Genomic DNA, 21,844 nt, shown 5'->3' on the forward strand with positions numbered 1-21,844 from the left:
GATTCCCTTTTTCTTTTTCGTTTCTCACTGTTTTGAACATTGCTATCAGGGTAGATGACGTAATGTCAATCGTATTCTAGAACTGCTTATCATATCAACTCATTTGTCGTTCCATCCATGGACTAAATCCAACATAAGAAGGAATCCTGAGCCAAACTTTGCAATTGTCTCTGCAAAAGTGACATATAATTGTCAATATTAGCCAAAAAATTCAAATAGACAATGTTTAAAAAAACAAATTTCATGTAAACCTAATTGCAGTCAATGCCATCATTCTAGAATTAGGTGCATTATAAATATGCTTGTTATCTGTTCAACATATAATAGCTCATCTAATGAGAGGGAAAGGGAGGGAGGGAGCGATGGTGTTTGGGTAAGGATTTGGAGGTTCAAAGGGATTTCAAGGTGATGGGATTATGAGGTGATGAGATCTTAAAATGAAGGGACATAAGTGGTGGGATTATTTAAATTACTTGTTTGGGTAATTTTTTTGAGTGAAGGGATTTAGTTATGGGATTTTGTAAACATATTTATTTTTTGACATGATTTAATTTTTTTTATATTTTTCTATTTCTAATTAATTGCAATTTTTTTTAACCGAATAGATGTAAAACAAGAAAAATTTGTGCTTCACGAATTAATTCCAAAACTTTCATTAAAATGAAAATATCATGAAAACCGCTAGAAATTTGAAAAATGCAACAACTGAAATTTCAGTCACAATTCGATTTTGATCTTGCTTGAATTCATAGACTTAAAATGTCAATATTTTAATAACATTATAGTGATAACATCCTAAATATCACAACGGAACTTCGAAATTATGAAACATATATATGCAAGGTCTCATTGTTCTTGCTGCGCTTGTTAAGCTCGATGCCTTTGAATCTTTGATAGTCAGCAAACATAGCCATCGCCAATTGATCACGAAATACAGTCCACTCATTAAGCCATTAGTGGCTTCAACAGTTCTAATCTCTTCTTCATTGATTTCGTCTTCCTCCACCACCTCCTCCTCCTTCTCCTCCTCTTCTTCTCTAGCACGCTTATGACAAAAATCCTAAATTCCTATGAGATAAACCCACAAGATAAGAAAATATTTAGCATTCTAGTACCATGAATTTTCAAGGTAATAATTAAAGAAAGCAAGACATGTATAAATATAAATTTGAGAGGCTGCTAACCTGTTTCTCTATATGAACTAAGTTGCCTTAGTGTGTTGAAAAATAACTCGAACTATGGGCTGATTGGGCTCCACAACCTACAAATACAGAATGAAAGGTTTGAATAAGTAATCTACAGAATATTAATAGAAATGTTTTCATCAACACATTTCAGCTATCTACTCGAGAATTCTCTGTTTATACATGACTTCTAGTTCTTTTTCTCGATTATACATTTGATTGAATTACGCATACCTCATCATTTCAGACTTCCTCATTCAGCACTGCTTCGCAAAGATATTCTTGCTTTTCCACTTATGCGTTGGTAAACCTGTAGAACATCAAGAATGAACTCAGAAACTGAAAAGCATTTAAACCAAACTCTAGACAGTAGTACTATCTTTTTTTCAGAATGTATGCATTTCACTACATCCCAACCGCTTGTTACTCAGTGCGATATAAAATCATTATCCACTGAACAAATCTAGAGTTACAATAGCAACCTAGAAATAATTAGGATTGTCTCTCTATTAATGTCCTAATCGAGAATAGCAATCCAGAAAGTACATACAGGGTATTTAACTATAGAACAACAAAACTGAAACCATGATAAGATGTCATCAAATGTGTAAGAGAACCAAGTTCTATTAATCAAGCTAAAGCAAAAATCAGTATGTAAATAAGAAAGTCATCAGTGAAGACATAAACACACACATCTAGTGACAGACACAAAAAGAGCAGGTAAATAAGCATGATTTACAGAGAGTGAGAGAGACCTTACTTTCCCTTCTTATTCTGGTTTTGAGGCTCAGCACTCATTATTTCAACATAAGAGATGCACCGGTGTCCTCCAACGATTCAAGGGACTCCTTCAGAAGTGCATGTGCTTCTTCTCTCCTCCTAAACAAGAAAGTCAAAAAAATGGTCACAAACAATTTTGTTACATTAAATCCACATGGCAGTTTGTTAAAAGCATAGTCACAGACTCACAGTCCCAGTCGTTTAAAGGAAATTATAATCACTTTCCAAACAAGAGGAAAACTTTCAAATCAATATTCCAAAAAACAAATTTTCACTCTGTCGGTAAGTCCATAAAATGACACGAAAACTTTCAAGAAAAAAGTTTGTCAAAGAAACATGAAACCTGTTGGCACCAACTCAAATGACACCTTGAGATCAATAAGCAAAGTTCTGAAGGCAGGTTGATAAAGACATAAAAATATAAATTAGTCCCTTATAACAACCCAACAGCTCATAGTATAAGACCCAATATATCTTACCTGATGGGGACGCAATGAGTTCAGATGATGTACGTGGTACAGAAACATGCATGGACACATACAGATAATGTGGTACAGAAACTTAAGGGGAAAAAAAAAAAAAAAAAACAAAATATAAAAGAAAAAGAAAGAGATAGAAGCAAAAAATGAAAACACAATCAAGTGAAAAATGAATTCCTAACCAGGTTTAGTGGGAAATCTTTGAGGGGATAAACTAAATTGACATTGGTCTCTAGATAAACAAAACTGGAGTTTCAAACGAACATTGCATACAATTAGTATGCAATCATGTATGATGTAACAGCAGTACTGAGGAAGTGTTCAATATGCTTTTGTATATAAATTTTTGTCTTTTACATTGGGAAGTATCTATGAAGCAACAGTCTTTCACTCAAAAAACAACTCCATCACAGATACTGATTTATGAGATTCGTTGTTTAATATGCATTCTTAATTACACACACAAACATATTCCTAGTCAGATCCTCATTCAATCATCAACTGCGGAAAGTTAAACCAAGATAATATCATATCATCTTTCTGCAATTACCAAGCCACCATGACAGATTATCAGGAACTCCTACAGACAATAACAAATGAACCTACCAAATTCACAGAAATCTTCAACTACAGTAGCATTTTTTTGAAAAAGAATTGTCTGGAGATGAGCCTTGGATCTATGTAATATTTGAGCAACAAGAGAGAGAGTATCAGCACCTGCACATCTTTCCTGCAATGTAAGGGCAAAAGGAATTACTGTTATGTGTATTAATGTAAAAGGAATAGCTGAAGCTGCCTTCTATACCAAACCAACCCTGATGACAGTATTTGAGAAAATAACAGGACCTTGGAAAAACAATATTAAGATAGTAAAAAAACTCAAAAAGTTATTCAATTTTCACTAGAACAAGTGCATACTAACACAATTAGACTAGTTATACATGATGATCTATAGTTTCACATTGTTCTCTCCAAATCTGATTCTACTAAATTGTATTAAAACTGTGGCCATAGGAATGGTGCAGAAATTAGAAACAGTTCTCCAAAAACCCAAACCCAAAATGAGGCATTTGCAGCTAACCCAGTTGTAGAAATCACAGAAACCATAATTCAAATGAAAGAAACACGGGCCAGCAGCCAATGAAATCAAACTAGATAACAAAATCATAAACACAGATGAAGAATTATCAAGTATACTAATACCTAACCATGGATCCATCAAATTAGAGATGAAAATATCCAAAACTCAACCATCAAATCCTAGAATACAAGAAGAAACGAAAGCCCAAGGGAAAGATCAAACCTAGAAAACAGCAATGCAAGAAGAAGAGAGAGCAAGAAATCAAGCCCGATGCATAGTCGTCTTCTTCGCGCTGTGGAATTTCAGAATAACACCTCTAGAAGCGGAACTCGAAGGAGGGAGATGTATTAAGGCAAATCCCGTCTAATTATCCTCTCCTACAATTCCTCATAATTTAAGTCCCTCCCTATTTGTTTACCAAACGAGGGATTTTCCACATGGAATTTTTAGTCCCACCGAAATGTCATCTCCCCCCATATTATAACCTCATCCAAACACTGCTAATAGCCAAAAACTCCTACAGGAAATTGTACAAATCCCAGTGTCCTAAACAATGCAATTCATTATGCTTGAAAGATGAAGATAAAGAAAAGGTATAAACAGTGCTTACCATAGAAACTAATAATCCCGTTTGGTTTGAAAAACAATGAGAAGATCACCAAAAGGAACCAGTAAGTAGCTTTCATCATCCATCCACCATGGTGGATACTATCACGGGGATCCTTTTGACTCATCATACCAATCATCACAACTGACAGGATGGTGAAGAACAGAAAGTTTCCCAAGCTAACACGAAGAACAGCCTCAGTTTTAAACCACTCCCTGTCAGGTATCTGATGAAAATGATTAATCCCTGCATCAATAACCAACACTACATCAATTTCATGTCCACACACATAATTTCTTATAAACACAACATCTCAGAAATGGAAGTATTGTTCTAGCTCGATTTATTAGGATGGACTCTGACAGATTTGACATTATTACAAAAATGAGAGACCATTCGTTCTTACTTTCTAGCGAGATTGGATAACAGAACAGTATAGGGTACAAGCCAGAAGCAATATCCACATGATGAATGATGTTACTATCAATTTCACTACCAACTGGTCGCCTTAAGTAGATTATAACATTCCTACAAAGAGAGATAAAACAAAGAGTGATATAGCTATATAAAGTTATAAACAATGAAGACAGAAGTTGAACAGACAGAAGCACAACCTAGGTACAACCAAAGAAAAAATCTGGTGTTGAACTTCCTTGCATGAGAGCTCATGGTCACAACCTCCCAAAGCTTCCTGAAATAACTGCAAGTGCAGACAGTCAAACATATGCCTTGGCTGCTTTTTGTTATTATGGAGCATTCAACGAACTGCTAATCTTCTATGTTATCCTTTGTCAAACGTTACCTGTTTGATGTTTACCAGCCATCTAGAGTCATCCCCAGAGAGTGTTTCCATGGAATGGAATTCAGGGTCACATCCATTCTTAAATTCTCTTTCATACCTCAAAAATATTAATTGATTAAAGTTAAGAGTATCATCTGGCACAGGGATCATATAACCATATAGTAAAGTTATGATTGGTCAAACTAGCATGTAACTAATCAAGTGCTTCTAAAAGATTACAAAGGAAAACTGACGAGAAACTACTTGATATAGGTGAAGAGCAAGTACTTGGTGTTGGTAAGAACCTGATTATAAACTACTTGATATATCAACCCATCAGCTTGAAGTTCATATGCCATTGTAAATGCTTTTAGCTTGCTGTGGGAGGCAAAGCAATTTCCTGTACAATAGATACATGCATTGTCATGAGTTAATTGAAGACGATCAGTTCCAAACAACCTAAGGGTAGTGGAAAATTTTGTATCCAGAAATTTGCTCAACATAAAAGAGTACCTGAGGGTTTGGGATTATCTTGTCCATCGAGTCCAATCATCAGAAATTTAAAGACCTGACCTTGCCATTTACTCCACAGAAGAGTGCTTGCAATCCTTTCTGCTATTTCCATAACCAATATTATCATCTCCATGACTTCTCATTCATGAAACTTAATGTATAGCTCCAAAGAGTTGAAAGAAACATTAGACTACTGCAGACATGCATGTCTTTACTAATCATAGAAGTTCCTTTCTGAGCTTCAAGTATTTCAAGTTTGAATGGATAAATGCTTTAGACTTTGTAAGAAAAACTATAGTTGACAATTAAATTTTCAATTATTATAATCACACTGCTCTATACTAACCTGAACTTGAAGAAATCAAGCCAACTGGGTAAAGACACCCACACTTGACAGGAAGTTGGGTTTCAGCATCAGTTTCAGCACCAGAGGATATCTCTAACCCTGCAGTATTTTGCATGGATTATTCTGTCAATTGTGTGAAAACAGGACTCAGTCTGAAGCCATGAAAGAAATTACATCTTTTAAACTATGAGCAGATATGCGTCCCTAACATTTAGTAACCAACTAGCTAGACAAATATAGTTCCATATTTTGTAATTTGGAAAGTACATAAGAAGCTCCTCTGCATTAAGCTCATCATGTTACAATAAGAGTTGTACAGCAATGAGCTGTACACTAGAGCAATTTTCTTGGAAAATCTCTGCTTGTTCCAAGAGATTTGGAAAAAGAGGCCCAACGCTTTGAAATAATTGTAAATGAAAAATTACACCAGCTGAAGTAAAAATTAAAAGAAACTACCCTTTAATCTTCATAGAAGATTTCAAGGGGGATAATTAATTTAGAAAATGTAGGTTGACTGCCTTGCAACTTACAGGTCACCACTTGGATTGCTTCGTTGGTAACATCACGCCTAGCTAGTAGTGACAGTAAAATCTGTTTCCCCTTACATAGAAGATATGAATATGAGATAAATAGATCAACCAACACAATACATAATAAACAAGAGTTCAGTTATTACAGATCTATGTAGCTTACCAGAGTAAATCTCATCAGCTTGAAAATTTCAATTCCATTTGAAATGCTTTAAGCTTCAGTATTTGAGCTGTACACGTAGCATGTTGTGGTTTTGCATTGTGAAGTAAAAGAAGATATTAATTCCACACTTCCGAAAGATTTATCGTGAATATTGTATCTGAAAATTCTGCACTACATTAAGGAGTACCTAAGGATGGGGGCATCCGGTCTTAGGGAATCCACCATTACAACTTTGAGGCTTGACCCTCCAAATACCTGCAAAGAGGTGTGCTTTCAATCTCAATGCAAAATTTTATAATAAAAACATAAAAGCAAGTTAAAATAAAAAAGAGAATCACAAAATTGCAGATGATCATATTGCATCGACTGTATGAATTAACAACATATGGAATTTGCTCTTTCTGACATGCATATATGTACATGTGCAGATTGCTGAATGTTTGGACAGGTGCACCTAAACACAGTTTGTCTTGTTTCGAATAAGTTTAATAAGTTTAGGACAAGCACCACAGATGCGACATCATAATAAAGGAACTAGTAAGAATATCTGAGACATTATTCCGCTGAGAAAACCATCCAATCCATTATGTTTATAGGCCTATATCCATCTGATGCAAACATTGATCGAATTGAGTTTATAGGATATTTGAATACGGGAGATGAGAAATCTTACTGGAAGAGAAGTGAACAAGTGGCAGAGGTTGTCATCAATCAGTAGTCGACCTAGCTTGTGGACGATGAGACATGTATATATTATTGGATCCCTTGAGAAAAACCATGAGATACATATTAAGTTAATTGAAACTCACTGAAATATGAAACAAATTTTTGAATGTTTCCTAAAAAATATTGAATTAACCCCCTCAATCTCGACGATTCAATAAAAATATGTATATTATTGGATCCCTTGAGAAAAAACCATATGATACGATACGATACATATATATATAAAGTTAATGGAAACATTGAATTGAAATCTTACTAGAAGAGAAGACCACTGAACAACTGGCCCCCTGAAATCGCCACAGCTTGTCAAATCACCATTCGACGACTCGGATGCCTGGGACGTGAGAAATCTTGGCCCACTCCTCACTTGTTTTGTCCCGGACTATACCCCTGAGAATTGGAGCCTTGTAGACGGTCACACTCTGTAGTAGAATCATGCATTATTCTGCATTTTTAATTAATGTACGAGGGACTTATTTCCAACAGTCTTCTCGTGAGCTTTCTTTTCTTGGTAAAAATTATATTTTTGAGCAAAAGAACATTGAGGAAAAACTGTCCAGAATTAAATGGAAAACCAAAGTTCTTGTAGGTGAGTTTAATTTCAAAGCACATATTCCCTGGCAGCATGTAGACGCGCAAATTTCTCATCTCCAATTAAACAAGTCAAAAATTCTACAAGTTTGGTCAAGACTTACCAAGTGAACTTGGGGGATAGAAGAGTGGAAGAGGATCCGGCAAGGACAGAGAAATAAACCACAAAAAGAACTGATTGTAAGGACCTGATTGTAAACTACTTGATATATCAACCATCAGCTTGAAGTTCCAATGCCATTGTAAATGCTTTTAGCTTGCTGTGGGAGCCAAAGCAATTTCCTGTACAATAGGTACATTGTCAGCTAATTGAAGATGGTCAGTTCCAAACAAATATAGTTCCATAAGCAGATATGCGTCCCTAACATTTAGTAACTAACCAGCTAGACAAATATAGTTCCATATTTTGTAATTTGAAAAGTACATAAGAAGCTCCTCTGCATTAAGCTCATCATGTTACAATAAGAGTTGTACAACAATGAGCTATACACTAGGGCTATTCTCTTGGAAAAATCTCTGCTTGTTCCAAGAGATTTGGAAAAAGAGGCCCAACTGTTTGACATAATTGTAAATGAAAAATTACACCAGCTGAAGTAAAAAATTGAAAGCCATTACAACCTTGAGGCATTACATTAAGGAGTACCTGAGGATGGGGGCATTCGGTCTTAGGGAATCCAGCCATTACAACTTGGAGGCTTGACCCTCCCAATCCCTGCAATGAGGTGTGCTTTCAATCTCAATGCAAAACATGAAAGCAAGGTAAATTGAAAAAAAAGAATCACAGAATTGCAGATGACCATTACTGCTAGTTAATGTATGATTAAGTCTTTAGTAAGTCCATAGATGCCTAGCAAGTAGCAATAGAAAGTTAAAGTACAAGAGCAACATTGCACTACACTAGATCAATATACATAGAATTAATGAATAAGAGCTTAATTACCTGAATATAAGAGTGGATGAGATTGGTGGAAGCTGGCTCCTCACTCAATAGTCAGAGGTCATTATCAATTTGGATGTTTGGGATGTAAGAAAGATTTCTAAATTCCTCATTAGTCAGGGCCAGTTGGTATGGCAATGTCATTATCATTGACCTGTATTTCCAACGCTTCAAGGAATGGCAATGTCCCTAAAGGAGGTAGAAGCTCAAGTGACCTCATGTCAAGTATAACGCCCAGGAAGTCCGGCAGTGTTTGTAGAGTACATATAACAGCTACTATTTGTAGGGAAGAAAGAAAGCTCACAGCCTGCAGCTTGATTTGTCGCCTGCCTGACTACGAAAACATATATTTGCAGATAAGTTTATATAAGTTATACATAAAATCCAGTAGCTTTTAGCAGACTGCAACAATTCTTTTGCTAATGTATTATACCAACTCATTTCTCATTAGCACTAACCCTTGAGAAAATTTTTACTAGGCATAAAATGCAAGTATGTCCAAGTAGAAGCATGCAAGATAAAGATTTAACTGGGTTTGATGATTTCAAATGATTTCATAACAACTACATTATAAACATTGCTTTCCCCTTATATGTGCTGGGTTCTTGAAATACTCTTCCATATTGCAAGAGTATGGAAGCTTTCCAAGTATTACATTTAGTGCAACTCGGTTACGCAAATTAAATAAAATTACTACCCTCTCACTCCAACAGAACAATTTCAATGGATCAGAAATTGGATACCAAAATGCAACAACTAGTATATGCAAGTAAACAAACAATCCCCTTATTTAACCCCCCGCTTTAGTCAATTGCTCATTATACGGTCCAAATAGTCAAGCAGATTATTCTGAAACTTTGAAATGCACCAATCAAATCCAACTAGAATTCTTTTTTATTCCACAAAAACCAAAAATGCAGAAAATTCTACTCAAAACACGATTCAAATACTCTTCCAACACGATTCAGAAGACTGGGTTGACGACTAATTCGTAATATTGGAAAGAAGAAATAGATAAACATACCGGGGACGATGAAAGAGCATTGAGCTTTGCAATTGCACCACTAAGAATATCTGAGACATTGAAGGATACGGGACATCAAATTCATTGAAGGATAATTCGTAATATATTGGATTGATGAAACAAATAAATAAATCATAAATCAAATAACAAAACCATACGATACGATTCATATATATATAAAGTTAATGGAAACATTGAATTGAAATCTTACTAGAAGACAAGACCACTCAACAACTCGCCGCCTGAAATCAGAATTCCTTCACTTGGATGTCTGGGACGTGAGAAATCTTGGCCCACTCCTCACTTGTTTTGTCCCCGACTTTATCACCCAGAATTCGAGAATTGAAGACGCCCAGAGTCTGTACTGGTGTCTTGCGCAGGAAGTCGGGCAGCGTACCAAGTTTGGAGCAATTGAGAAATGCCAAGCGAGATAGGGAGGGCATTATGGTAATATTATTCTGGGGAGGGACTCCTTCCCACTCTTCCCACTTAGGCATCACAACGAACCCGAGGCTTTTCAATTTGGGGAATAAAATAAGAGAAGACGAGGAGGAGGATGATTGTAATTCTCTTTCTTCAATTCCCAATAACTCCACTCCCACCTTTTTCACTTTCTCCATCACCCCAACTACAAGTGATTCAAGCGACGGCAATCTCCCAAATGGACCCGAAAGCAGCTCACAATTACCGAAATCAGAAAGCTGAAGACGTGTCAGTTTATGTAAAGACAAGATCCAATCAGGACACGGAGAAGTAGCCAGCTGGCAGTTCCCGATGGTCAATGATTCCAAATCTCCATGTGGTTGCAGCCCATTCAGTATTTCTCTATCATTTTGGCCCCTCCCTTCTTCTCTCCTCCCCTTATGACATCCATTGAAACATGAGAAATCTAGATGCAGATGATGAAGGAGATGTTTCTCACTCAAACATGCCTTTACACCCTCACTCGCATCTTCCACAGACTCCAAGTGTGCAATCCAAAGACTCCCTTCAAGTTGGTTCAAGTTTTTCAAATCTTGCAACTTCAACGTCCCTTCTTTGTCCTCACCCCTATAACCATTTAGATGAAACACATCTAGCTTTTGCAGACCGGTTAACCTCCCTATCCCTTTTGATTTTAGATGAGGGGAATACTTAACATAAAGATGCTTTAACTTGGTTAGCTTTCTCATTGCCTCTTCATCGGGAAATTTGACTAATTGTTCACACTCGACAAGTCGCAAGGTTTGCAGATTGTATAAATCACATAAACTGTCGGGCAATTCCTTCAGTTCACGATTTTGAGACAAGTCCAGATATCTCAAATGTATCAATCCACCAATCTCCTTTGGAACTTCTACAATCGAGTTTTCACTCAAATTCAAAGTCCTAAGGCTTTTTGATTGCGAAATCAACTCAACGCCAATGCTAGTAAGTTTCGATTCAAATGCTGTGAGAGTGCGCAAACTCTTACAGTTGAGAGAAGAAACAGGAAATGGACCCTCAGGTGCAAACATTAAAGACAAATGACGAACCTCATCACCCGGTAACTCCATTCTCTCATTAGCATCCTTAACCACCATACTAAAGCATTCATCCTTGGTCAAGTATTGCACAAAGTCATGCACAATATCGTGCATTTTACAACTTATAATACTCCCCTCAGAATCTTCCTTAATATTTTGAAAGAAAGACCGCGTTACTAAGTTCTCAAAACACCTTTGACCTACTGTTGTCTTTTCTTTGTTTCCACCTTTGACTTCAAGATAACTTTGTGACATCCACAATTCAATCAACTGATCCTTGATAATCTCAAGATCTTTAGGAAATGTAGCACAATACAAAAGACAACGTTTGGACTGGGGTTCTAAATCATGGTAACTTAGAAACAAGGGTTGAAAAACTTCATTTTCAACCACTTCTAGTTCCCATATCTTACTATTCAAAACATCTACCCATTGTTGCACTGTCTTCTTACACCGCATTAGACTACCCAAAGTCTTAGCAGCAAGAGGCAAGCCTTTGCACCTCTTTACAATTTCATTACCAATATCTTCAAACTTTTTAGACTCCTTTCTTTCACCATCAAAAAATGCAATGTGATAGAACAATGACCTACAAGTTTCTTCACCTAACTCCTTTATATAGATTGTGTGGTCACTAGTTGCTCCCATTGCACTAGCAACCTGCGCAATTCGCGTTGTAACCAAAATTCTACTCCCTGAGGCACCACAGTGTAATGTGGTCAAGAAGGGCTCCCATTTTCTATGGTTTGAGTCCCAGACATCATCTAGAACAAGAAGGAACTTCTTGCCCTTAATAGAGTTAGAAATATCTCGAACAAAAATTTCTAACTCATTTGAATTTGGGACACTTACATTAAGACCCTCAAGGATGGCTCTAGCAACCGCAATTTGTACAAAGGGTTCAGAGACACAAACCCATATTCTTGTATGAAAACAATCCTTTACCTTTTCATCATTATAGGCTAGTTGGGCAAGAGTTGTTTTGCCTATCCCCCCCATACCTACAATAGATATGACAAGAGGTTTCTTCCTTTCTTCACTATTCTCACTCACTAACTGGCTTACTAGTTTATTCCTTTCGTAGTCTCTACCAAATGTCTCAGATTCATTGACAATTGAAAAACTTTTCAATCGTTCAGGTTGCTCAAATTCTATTTCATTTTCGAGAAACTTATAAAATTTTCGCTGTTCATGAATCAAAACTAACTTCTCATGCAACTCTTTTATCCTCACAGCAATGTCACGACGAAAAATTATCTGAGTGACTTGTCCATTACAAAGACAATGGAAGGGAATAGAGAAACATACCTTCTTCTTAGGTACAACAGCATTTTCACCTTGTTTCTCGATTTGTTTTTTCAGGATTTCAGTGCTCCACTCGTCCACCACATCGTCTATCTCGTACGACACTTCTTTTAGATTGTTGAGCCAGCGTCTCACGTTGGCCTCCTTCACTTGCCTCCTCTCTGCATCCGCCAGCACAGCTTGAATAGTTTCGAGGTTGAGGGTAAGAGTTGCTACTTCTTTTTTGACATTCACAACAAGTCTCACGTTTTGTTCCACCTGTTGGAAGATGATGGAACCCAACTGCTCTACAAGGAAGGATACAAGTGCTTCAGACATTTTGCGGTTTGGAAATGGATTGACAGAGGATAACGAAAATAGGAAAGGAGAAAATGAACTTGTTCCAAGTAGGAAGGTTTTCTGGTGTATACACAAAAGGCAAATGACAACTAGGAAATCAAGATAATGTGGTGGTGGTAATGTAGCTACTCCCCAAAACCAGCTTTATATAATGAGATTTGAAGAACTCTTGGTGGGCAATTTAAGCACCATTTTTTCGTACACAAGCGGTTAACCATTAGCAAGCAAAGAATTTTTGAATGCTTGGGGAGAACATAATTCTTTGTTTGTAATATTTTTCTCTTCACTTTATTCCTTACTTGTTAGCAACCAAATAGTCAAATAGATATGAAGATTGCTAGATAAACTCCATGCAATTTCTTTCTCAAGAACCCCCACTTGGTCATTATGCTTTACTTTTCTTTATAATATTTCTATGCTTTACTTTTCTTTATAATAATTCTATTCTTTACTACATCTTAAGCTTCCCCATGGGGGTTTCAATTTCGATGTTGGTTTATTCTGTGCATAGTTAGAACTAAATATAAGATCCGAAGATTATAGGGGTGTTTCACCTACCAATGCCAACAAGTATAACTTGCCTAAATCAATAAATCGGAAAGGAAGAATTAGTCTGAATTCAATAAACTTGTACATGCTAAGCATTCAAATCATTTTGTTTTTTCTGGTCTGTAATCTCTTTTGTTTAGCATGAGTCAACACAAATCATTTTATTTACAGAGCAAACAGTTTTCTTTCTTTTTTGGATAGTAGAGGCATATACATGACACACAATAAGCATGCATGCTCTGACAATCATCATGATCAGCAAATTTTTTTTCTTATGTCTAGTTTGGTGGTGGCAGGATTTTACAATTCCCTCTCAGGGAACAGAATAGGAGCCAAAAGGGACCAGATGTAGAGACTTGCAGTTGCCCAACTAGTCATGACCCTCACCCAGACGGACGGTCACCCCACGTCAATCAACTTCCCACTCTCCCCAGTCCCCAACTGAGGTTGACCACCCTGTAGAAGCATTGCCGAGTACATACTTGCAAGTGAGAAGATGATATGGAAGAAGGCATATGAATACGTCACAGACTTGGCTTTCTCATTTTCTTCATGTTCTTCTGGCTTGGCTTCCCAGCATTTTCACCATGCAAGTGGTATTCAACAAAAGTTAATTAATTTTTTGCACAGAAAAAACTTGATATAGTGTCTCAATGTCAGTAAACAATAATCAAGGACAGTTGTCCAAAAATCTAAAACTCCAGTTGTAAGTCAGTTTTAAAGCACACCTTACTCCGAGAATTATAGGAAAATAGATAATCTTCATTAAAACCAAGTGTTTCAAAGGTTCTGTCAAGAATTACCTACAAGAGTTGGGGAAGATCCAACACAGACAGCAGAACCAACCACAGATCGAACAGTGGTAAGAAAACCGAAGATAAGCATCCCAGTGGAAACTGCAGCTTCATGAGACCACTGCACTCATGCATATTATTCCCTTGGCTCACTTTCGAGTGAACTGTAGCAGAGGTATGTGCAGTACACAAAATATACCAAAAGGTATCGGTACTGTAAAATGCTGCCACTTACCTGCATAACATTAAAGTAATAACTACGAAATCATGAAGCCCATCATATCAACAATGAATTTGCATATCTTTACATACTATAGCCAGTATGTACTAAAATTGTTACACGACTAATCATACTACGAAAAAGCTGTGTAATTTTGGAAATTAGGGTTGACTCAGATTCTGAGATTAAATAAAAGTTTAAACCAATTTAATATGAACCTGGAACATTGAAATTGCCTCTGGTTGTTTCTTTGTTCTCTCTTTTTTGGCCAAGAAGATAGTATATGTTATCTAAAGAGCATGAATCACTGTCTTAAAAAAGATTGCGAATTTCTTATATTATTTGAGATTTAATCAAGTAGAACTCGAATATACAATGCTCTAACAAAACACAACAGTACAGCCTCCTGATTACTCCCTCTCTTTTAGCTTTCCTTATACTCATCTGTCTCATTACAGGGACAATTTTTTTTTTTTTTTTTGTCTCTGTTTAGCTATCAGGAACTATCGTTTACCATGGGTATAAAATGCAAAAAGGGCTTTTATAATTCAAGTGGGTTAAATATTAGGAATGTAGTGATAATAATTTACTAAAACAAGTTAGAAGGTTGTAGAGGGTGTAGTTGATAATGCAACAATTCCTTGAACTATGACCAGCTCTATCCACCTTTGTACAGTTTACAGTCTCCATCTATTTTCTTTTTCTTTTTGACTAGCAGTATCATTGGATACCTGTGTAACACAGTTATAGTTGTTCTTCCTTTCTTGATAACTCATTTTCATTTGCTCCAATAAAACACGATTATCAAACTTACCGTAGGTATATTTAAGATAGAACTAAAATCAGTAGTTGAATGTAGAAATATGCAAGTATATACAACACTTATGGATATAATATAATAAACTAACCAGAACTGCTCATTATATTGAACCCATATGTCGTTCCATCCATGAACAGAATCCAACAGAAGCACAACTTGTACGAGAAGAAAACATCCTGAACTGTTTCTGGAAAAATGACATTGAATTGTCATCATTAGCCAAACCAATCAAAACAGCTTCCTAAGATAGAATTAACGAAGAAATCTAAAAGATAATATTAGAGTCTCCAATTAAGTACAATATACTCTTTTCTATATATAGTCAAAAAGCTCCATAGCCTCACAATTCTTGTAACAATAAGCCCAGAAACTTATACAGATCATAGTCATGGTTGCTCGACTAAGCCTCAACCTAGCTGGCGACTACCAACTATAGTAAGAAAAAGAAATTAGAAGCAATCTATGGGGAACGACATGTTAGAGTGATAGCTTAATTACTAATTTCTAAGTAGAATAACTCAGAGCAGAAGAATTTTTTTTCAGATAACAAAAGCCCAAGGACTAAAGAAATGCAGATGATCGATTAGTTTTCAAATATACAAAAGCATAAAGGTCTTTGAAAATTTCATGCCTACTGAGTAGCAATTAGTCCAAGTGAAAGTAAAATCAGCTGATTCCCCTTAAATACAATATATGAATAAAAGATATACATAACGATAAATAACATGAACAATCAGTCGCTTAAATATGACCATCCCATACTTTGAACTCATAAATGGAACAATCTTAGATCATAGAGAGAGGTATACATACTTATGATATCAGATATATACATCCTACAATATAAAATCTGAAAATCACCAACCAATTATATAGAGGAGTACGCTAATTCCAATCTAGCTTCTATAGATATGAAAGTTACATAAGACTCTTATAAGTGTTGCCGAATTCAGCTTACCGTGCATGTCAGAAATATATATGATTTTACAACGAGAGCTGTCCAGGCTACACATGGCTTTTCCTCCAACATGCCTTTTACCAACAAGGTGAAGTCTAAAATAAAAGAGAGCGAAAAGAATATGACCACAAATAAATATGATGTTAACTTGCATACTGAACTGATCAACGCAACTTTGACCATGTTAACTGACATACCTTTACAATTTCCATCCATCCAAGGTATTTTGCAGCAATGCAAGATTTCTGTGAAACAGGTGATGGCTGCCTTTCGACATGCAAATATATATCTCCAATAAAACAAGCCAAACGTTCTACAGGTTCAGTTAAGACTTACCAAGTGCACTTAAGTGAACTTTGGGGGTAGAAGAGTGGAATAGGATCCAGCAGAGACAGAAACATAAACCACAAAAAGAAGATGCTTCCAAGTGTCTGTGAAGACCACTGCACTTGCACTAAATTTGTTCAACTGCAAGTGCTGGCACTGCAAATTTTATGTCCATGTAAAGCAAACCAAAAAGTTAAAAGCAATCTACTATGGAGCATTCAACTAACTGCTAATCTTCATTGTTTTCCTTACGTCAAAAGTTACCTGATTGATGTTTACAAGCCATTTAGAATCATCCCCAGAGTGTCCGCATTGAATGGCTTTCAGGATTGCATCCACTCTTAAATTCTCTGTCATACCTCAAAAAGATTTAGTAATTAAAATTAAAGTAGTTCATGCCAGCAGGGATCTTATATCCTCCGTCTAGTAAAATTATAATTTGGCAAACAAGCAAGTGAATAAACACGTCCCTCTAAAAGATAACAAAGAACCACTGATGAGAAACTACTTGAGATAGGTGAAGAGTAATCAACAGGTGCTATATTTTTCTTGATGCATGGTGCATTATCATTGCCTGAAACCTCTGACATAGAGTGCTGTTTTGCAGATGGTTCAATTTCTCTAGCTGGACTAGAGTAGAATGATCTTTTGATAACAGATTAACAGCACGTGAAATCAATTGGATTGTGATGGCAACATGCAATGACTTAAAACACCTTGACAAGGATGGCATATATTGATCAAAACACAGAATGGTAGAACACAGTTCAAACTACCAATATTTGAAATTGCAAAATATGAAATGTGTATCTCAATATATGTACTTTTTCTTCCCCGTCTGATTATGCATAAAGTATGTGGAAGTTAATGATCTGAATACAATATAAACCCAGTGTTCAAACAGAATATGAAAAAGCCATTATCTATAATGGTAAAAGAGATAATGGATAAAAGAAATAGACTTCAATGAATCTTCAAAAAAAAAAAAAAAAAGCTGCTTGCAATTTCAAATTTAACTAGAGACTATACTTACACTCCTTTATTCATGCGATAATCAAAATTATAAACCGAGAAACTTCAAGTTATTATTAGATCTGTGTAGCTTACCAGAGTATGTTTCAAGTTTCAACCCATCAGCTTGAAACTCCAATGACATTGTCGATGCTTTTAGCTTAAATCTGAGCTGTGAATGTGGAAGCTGATGCAATTTTCCTGTACAAATGAATACATAATTAAATAACTTGTATATAGTCTATAAGCTGAATTAAATGAAGATAGTCTGTACCCTATACCGCACAACCTAAGGGTAGTGGAAATTTGTATCCAGAAATTCTGCACAGCATAAAGAGTACCAGAGGGCCAGGAATCATCTTGTCTGAGGACTGCGATCATCATAACTTAAAAGACCTGACCTCCCAATTTCCTCCACAGATGAGTGCTGTTAGATCAAATATGGACATAACACATATCATCATAAAGTAATTGATGATTAGCTTAATATCAATCCTAGTTTAACATGGATACAAACAGTAAATCAATACTAGTGACTTAATAAAGTAGTGTATCAATTCATTAAGGATAGTAATCCATTGCTTAGTCTGCAAGAAAGGCTACAAGTTGCGATACATTAGGAATCTAACAGTGAAACCTAAACCGACAAGGAATGCTTTAATGGGAAGCTTCTTGAGGTTTAAGTCTCATATATATATATATATATATACAGATGAATTGGTCCCTGATTACTACCGACGTTTTGCATATTGTTCTGTCCATTGAGAAGCAAGTTGGTAAGTAACAGAAGACCACATTCAGTGATCGAGTTAAGCAGTTGCATAAGATGGAATCCATGACAGTAATTGCAGAAGGTAAGCCTTGATCCTTTTATGATTGTTGTGCATATGTTGTGAGCATGTAATTATGGTTTTACAAGTGCTTGCAAGCCTTTCTGCTATTTCCATAACCAATATTATCATCTCCATAACTATCTCATGCAAGCAAATTTATTTTGTCCATAGCCCCAAAGACTTGAAAGAAACAATATTAGACAACTGCAGACTTGAATGTCTTTACTAATCATGCATAAAGATCTCTGAGATTCAAGTATTTCAAGTGTGAACGGATGAATGATTTAGGGGTTGGAAGAAGTAATATTAGTTATCATTTCAACTAGGCAACTCGCTCGCACGATGCTGCTGGTTTGTCTTTTTCCCTTGAGTATTATAATAACCAGTCAGCATCTTTTTCCCTTTCTTTTATAAACATAAGAACAGAGACTGCAACAATTAGCTGAAGTAATTCCATAAAATGTCACCTATCTCAAGTAGTTTCAGTTATCTTCAAGTACATTGATGAAATTTTGAAAACCATGCACCTACAGCCACAAAGTTTAAGAGACGCCTCAGTCCTCAAGTCATCAACATTCAACCACACCAATTTCTCTTTCCTCTCTGTTTTCCTTCTTTTCATGGCATGAGTCAGCTACACCAACGCTAGGGTCAACCTCAATTACCTACCCACTTCAAAAGTTGGCAAAAGCACATTGTTTAGCTTAATGTTTTATCAAACTTGCTCATTTCTGGTTAGCTCTGCATATCCTCAAAGATTGAGCACATGAACAAAATCAAGATTGAGTTTACATAACTGGTGAAAACTGAAACTTATTACTCAACTTAAAGCTGCACATAAGAACTTAAATACATAGTCACACCTCATAAATAGAAGACATTAATCGACTAAGCTGAATTGCTAATCCTCCTCTTCCTACCAAAGAGGAAGAACAAAAAATCGGTTCTGATGGTAGAAAGGAAGCATTACCGCCTATAACAAACGCTTTGGTTAGACTACTACATGCAATTTATACATGTCAATATTTGAAAATTAGAAGAAAAAATGAAGAAAAGAAATGGATTCAAAATTCCAAATATTTCTTTGCATCATCCAGTGCATATATATATAGTTATATCATAGCTAGCTTGATAATATAGCAATACAGCTAGCTACTTCATCATAACAATAACCCAAAAAGCACAAAGACATCAGCTTGATATCATAATTAACTAAAAAATCATAAAGGATTGTATACCTGTGAAACAGAGCAACAACAGCAAAAAACAGAAGCCTTTTTCTTTAAGGAAAATGATCATTTACCCAATTTTGGGGTTAATTAACCTCACTTACCCAAACACTCTAAGAGATTGCCCACTTACCCAATATTTAATATATTTTTTTCCCTAATACCCAATTAAGTATTTTTTTTATTCTTTTTTATTTATTTTTGGGACAATTTTGCCCTCTCCTTCTTTGTCACTTAGAGAGAGAAGTTATCGGAGACCTTGCCGGCCGCGGACTCCTGCGACCAGTGACCTGAATCCGGCAACCGGTGACCGGAATCCGGCAACCAGTCACCGGATTCCGGCGTCTGATTTTATTGCCCCCTAATAATACCCAATAATCATATTATTCCCCCCCCCAGTAAACATATTATTGCCCCTCAATACTCATATTATTGCCCCCCAATACTCATATTATTGCCCCCCATAATCATATTATTACCCTCCAATAATCATATTATTGCCCTCCATTGAATTGCATAAACTCCCAAAACCAAAATGAATACACTACAGGCTCAATTGATCAATTTATATGTTCAATTCTACATGTTCACTTTTTTTTTCCTTCCCCATTCTTGGAGCTCACAATTTCCAAGAAAAAAAAAATTGGGCCACCCAAAAAATGCTCTGGGCACCCACCGGAGTGTGAGACCGGCTCGTTTTTACGACCGCTGTGAGATTGATTAATCCAATTTCATCATCCCAAATTGAATAAATGCAATTCCAGTGGTCGTCAATTTCTCTAAATCACTCTGGTATTTCGCATCGAGACGCTCAATATCGAATCGGAGAGCCCAGATCTTGAAGCTTTGGGCCGCGATCTTCTGCTCCAGCACCAAGCACCGCTGCTCCATTGCCCCCATGCTCGCGAGCTTCAACGCCAGCTCCTGAGACTTGTTCGCCTGCGATTCTTTCTCCGCCTGAAAACGAACCCGGAATTGATCAGATTTTGGCCGCCGGGAAAGTTTCTTTGGTTTTGATATGAAATTAAACAGGGGTTGAAGAGAATTAGGGTTTGAATTGGGACCTAGAGGAGAGAGAGACGTTGGTTACGAGTGTGATCCATGTGTTCGAGTCGGTGTCGATTTGATTGAGAGGTGTTTGAAGTGAAAGGGTTTGAGGGAGAACTTGAATCTGAGCAGCTTGTCGTCTCCTACGATGGAGTAGCCGGCGGTGATGGCCGAGAAGCCGCTAAGGAAGCTGTTGCCAGATCGACGACGGTGGTTTGGGTGAGGAGGCAGATTTGAGAGAGAGAGAGAGAGTCTGAGAGGAGAGAGATTGATGAGTTTTAATTTAATTAATAGGGGCAAAACTGTTAATAGATGTTAGATTGGGTAAATGGGGTTAAAAAACTCTTAGTGGAGTAAGTGGACAATTTTTAAACTGAAATTGGGTAAGTGGTCACGGCCCATTTTCTTTTTTAGGTCAGAACTAAAAAGGCCCAAGAGTGAGCTTGACCCAATTGCCCCGGAAGAAACTTCGACAAGGCCATTGGTTTCTTTGTTGGACCGAAGCCTCAATCGGGTAAGCCCACCATTCATTCACTTGTTTAGTTTAGTAAGGGGTTCAAATCGGACTAGTAGCTAGGTCATCTTTTTTTTCTTCAAATCGTTATCAATCTGATGGGAGTAGTGGAGGAGGGCAGTTTAGGAAAGTGTAAGACCCCGGAAATTCGTTATTAAATTCTAATGGTTTTCGGGAATTAATTAAGTGTTCGTTAGAACGATTTCGTGGTTCGAGGGTGGAGTGGAAGTGTTTCAGACAATTATTCGCTCGAAATGCTTTGATTCAAGGGTTGACTTTTTATACGTTTAGATTCTGCAAGAACTTCCTTCATGACAGTCGTAGAGCACGTCGATACGAGTTCGTGGATATGCGAAACGCGAGAATCGGAGTTCGTATGAAGAAGTTATGGCCATCGGAAAAAGTTTCTATTTTGGGATATATAGGAAAAATCCGAAAAAAAAAATCAGAAAATATCAAGTTTCCAAAATGGGAAACTTCTCTCTCTTCGGTCTAGAGCCCTGTTTCGCCTAGCCGACTTCATTCTCCCTCCTCCGACCACCAATCGACGAATCGTTTCTTCCATTCTCTTTTACTCAGTCCCATCTCAAAGTCTTGGAAGTTTCACGGCATGGGTTGGCCCGTGCACGGCGCTATAAGGCCAGAAAGATA

General features: G+C 36.7%; 2 protein-coding genes and 1 long non-coding RNA gene across 13 annotated transcripts; all 3 read right to left on the bottom strand.

Moving 5' to 3' along the window:
• Nucleotides 1-711: 711 nt before the first annotated feature.
• On the bottom strand, nucleotides 712-12,984 carry LOC133724909 (uncharacterized). Of its 11 annotated transcripts, XM_062151820.1 has the most exons (22): nucleotides 9,743-9,794; nucleotides 8,722-9,052; nucleotides 8,425-8,493; nucleotides 7,886-8,063; nucleotides 7,447-7,580; nucleotides 7,138-7,228; nucleotides 6,652-6,719; nucleotides 6,465-6,531; nucleotides 6,302-6,371; nucleotides 5,772-5,870; nucleotides 5,426-5,527; nucleotides 5,201-5,312; nucleotides 4,934-5,030; nucleotides 4,746-4,831; nucleotides 4,538-4,659; nucleotides 4,135-4,377; nucleotides 3,747-4,041; nucleotides 3,050-3,173; nucleotides 1,945-2,063; nucleotides 1,419-1,494; nucleotides 1,185-1,261; nucleotides 712-1,068 (listed from the first exon to the last, which is right to left on the bottom strand). In XM_062151820.1, the coding sequence occupies exons 8-17, from the start codon at nucleotides 6,477-6,479 to the stop codon at nucleotides 4,025-4,027; spliced, it is 963 nt and encodes a 320-aa protein (XP_062007804.1). In that variant the 5' UTR covers nucleotides 6,480-6,531; nucleotides 6,652-6,719; nucleotides 7,138-7,228; nucleotides 7,447-7,580; nucleotides 7,886-8,063; nucleotides 8,425-8,493; nucleotides 8,722-9,052; nucleotides 9,743-9,794; the 3' UTR covers nucleotides 712-1,068; nucleotides 1,185-1,261; nucleotides 1,419-1,494; nucleotides 1,945-2,063; nucleotides 3,050-3,173; nucleotides 3,747-4,024. The 11 variants fall into 11 exon arrangements, with proteins under 11 accessions (XP_062007804.1, XP_062007802.1, XP_062007805.1 ...); XM_062151818.1 differs by lacking the exons at nucleotides 3,747-4,041; nucleotides 9,743-9,794 and adding an exon at nucleotides 12,556-12,984 and having other exon boundaries at nucleotides 8,722-9,048; XM_062151821.1 differs by lacking the exon at nucleotides 3,747-4,041 and having other exon boundaries at nucleotides 6,302-6,362.
• Nucleotides 9,991-12,870, bottom strand: LOC133727990 (putative disease resistance protein RGA3). Its single transcript, XM_062155416.1, has one exon. The coding sequence runs from the start codon at nucleotides 12,868-12,870 to the stop codon at nucleotides 9,991-9,993; it is 2,880 nt and encodes a 959-aa protein (XP_062011400.1).
• Nucleotides 12,985-13,735: 751 nt separating the features above from the next.
• Nucleotides 13,736-15,468, bottom strand: LOC133737567 (uncharacterized). The gene is made up of 2 exons (XR_009859871.1): nucleotides 15,363-15,468; nucleotides 13,736-14,469 (listed from the first exon to the last, which is right to left on the bottom strand). It is a non-coding gene; the product is annotated as an uncharacterized LOC133737567 (long non-coding RNA).
• Nucleotides 15,469-21,844: the final 6,376 nt, after the last annotated feature.

Source organism: Rosa rugosa, chromosome 1 (assembly GCF_958449725.1).
Source record: "Rosa rugosa chromosome 1, drRosRugo1.1, whole genome shotgun sequence".
Classification (NCBI taxonomy): domain Eukaryota; kingdom Viridiplantae; phylum Streptophyta; class Magnoliopsida; order Rosales; family Rosaceae; genus Rosa; species Rosa rugosa.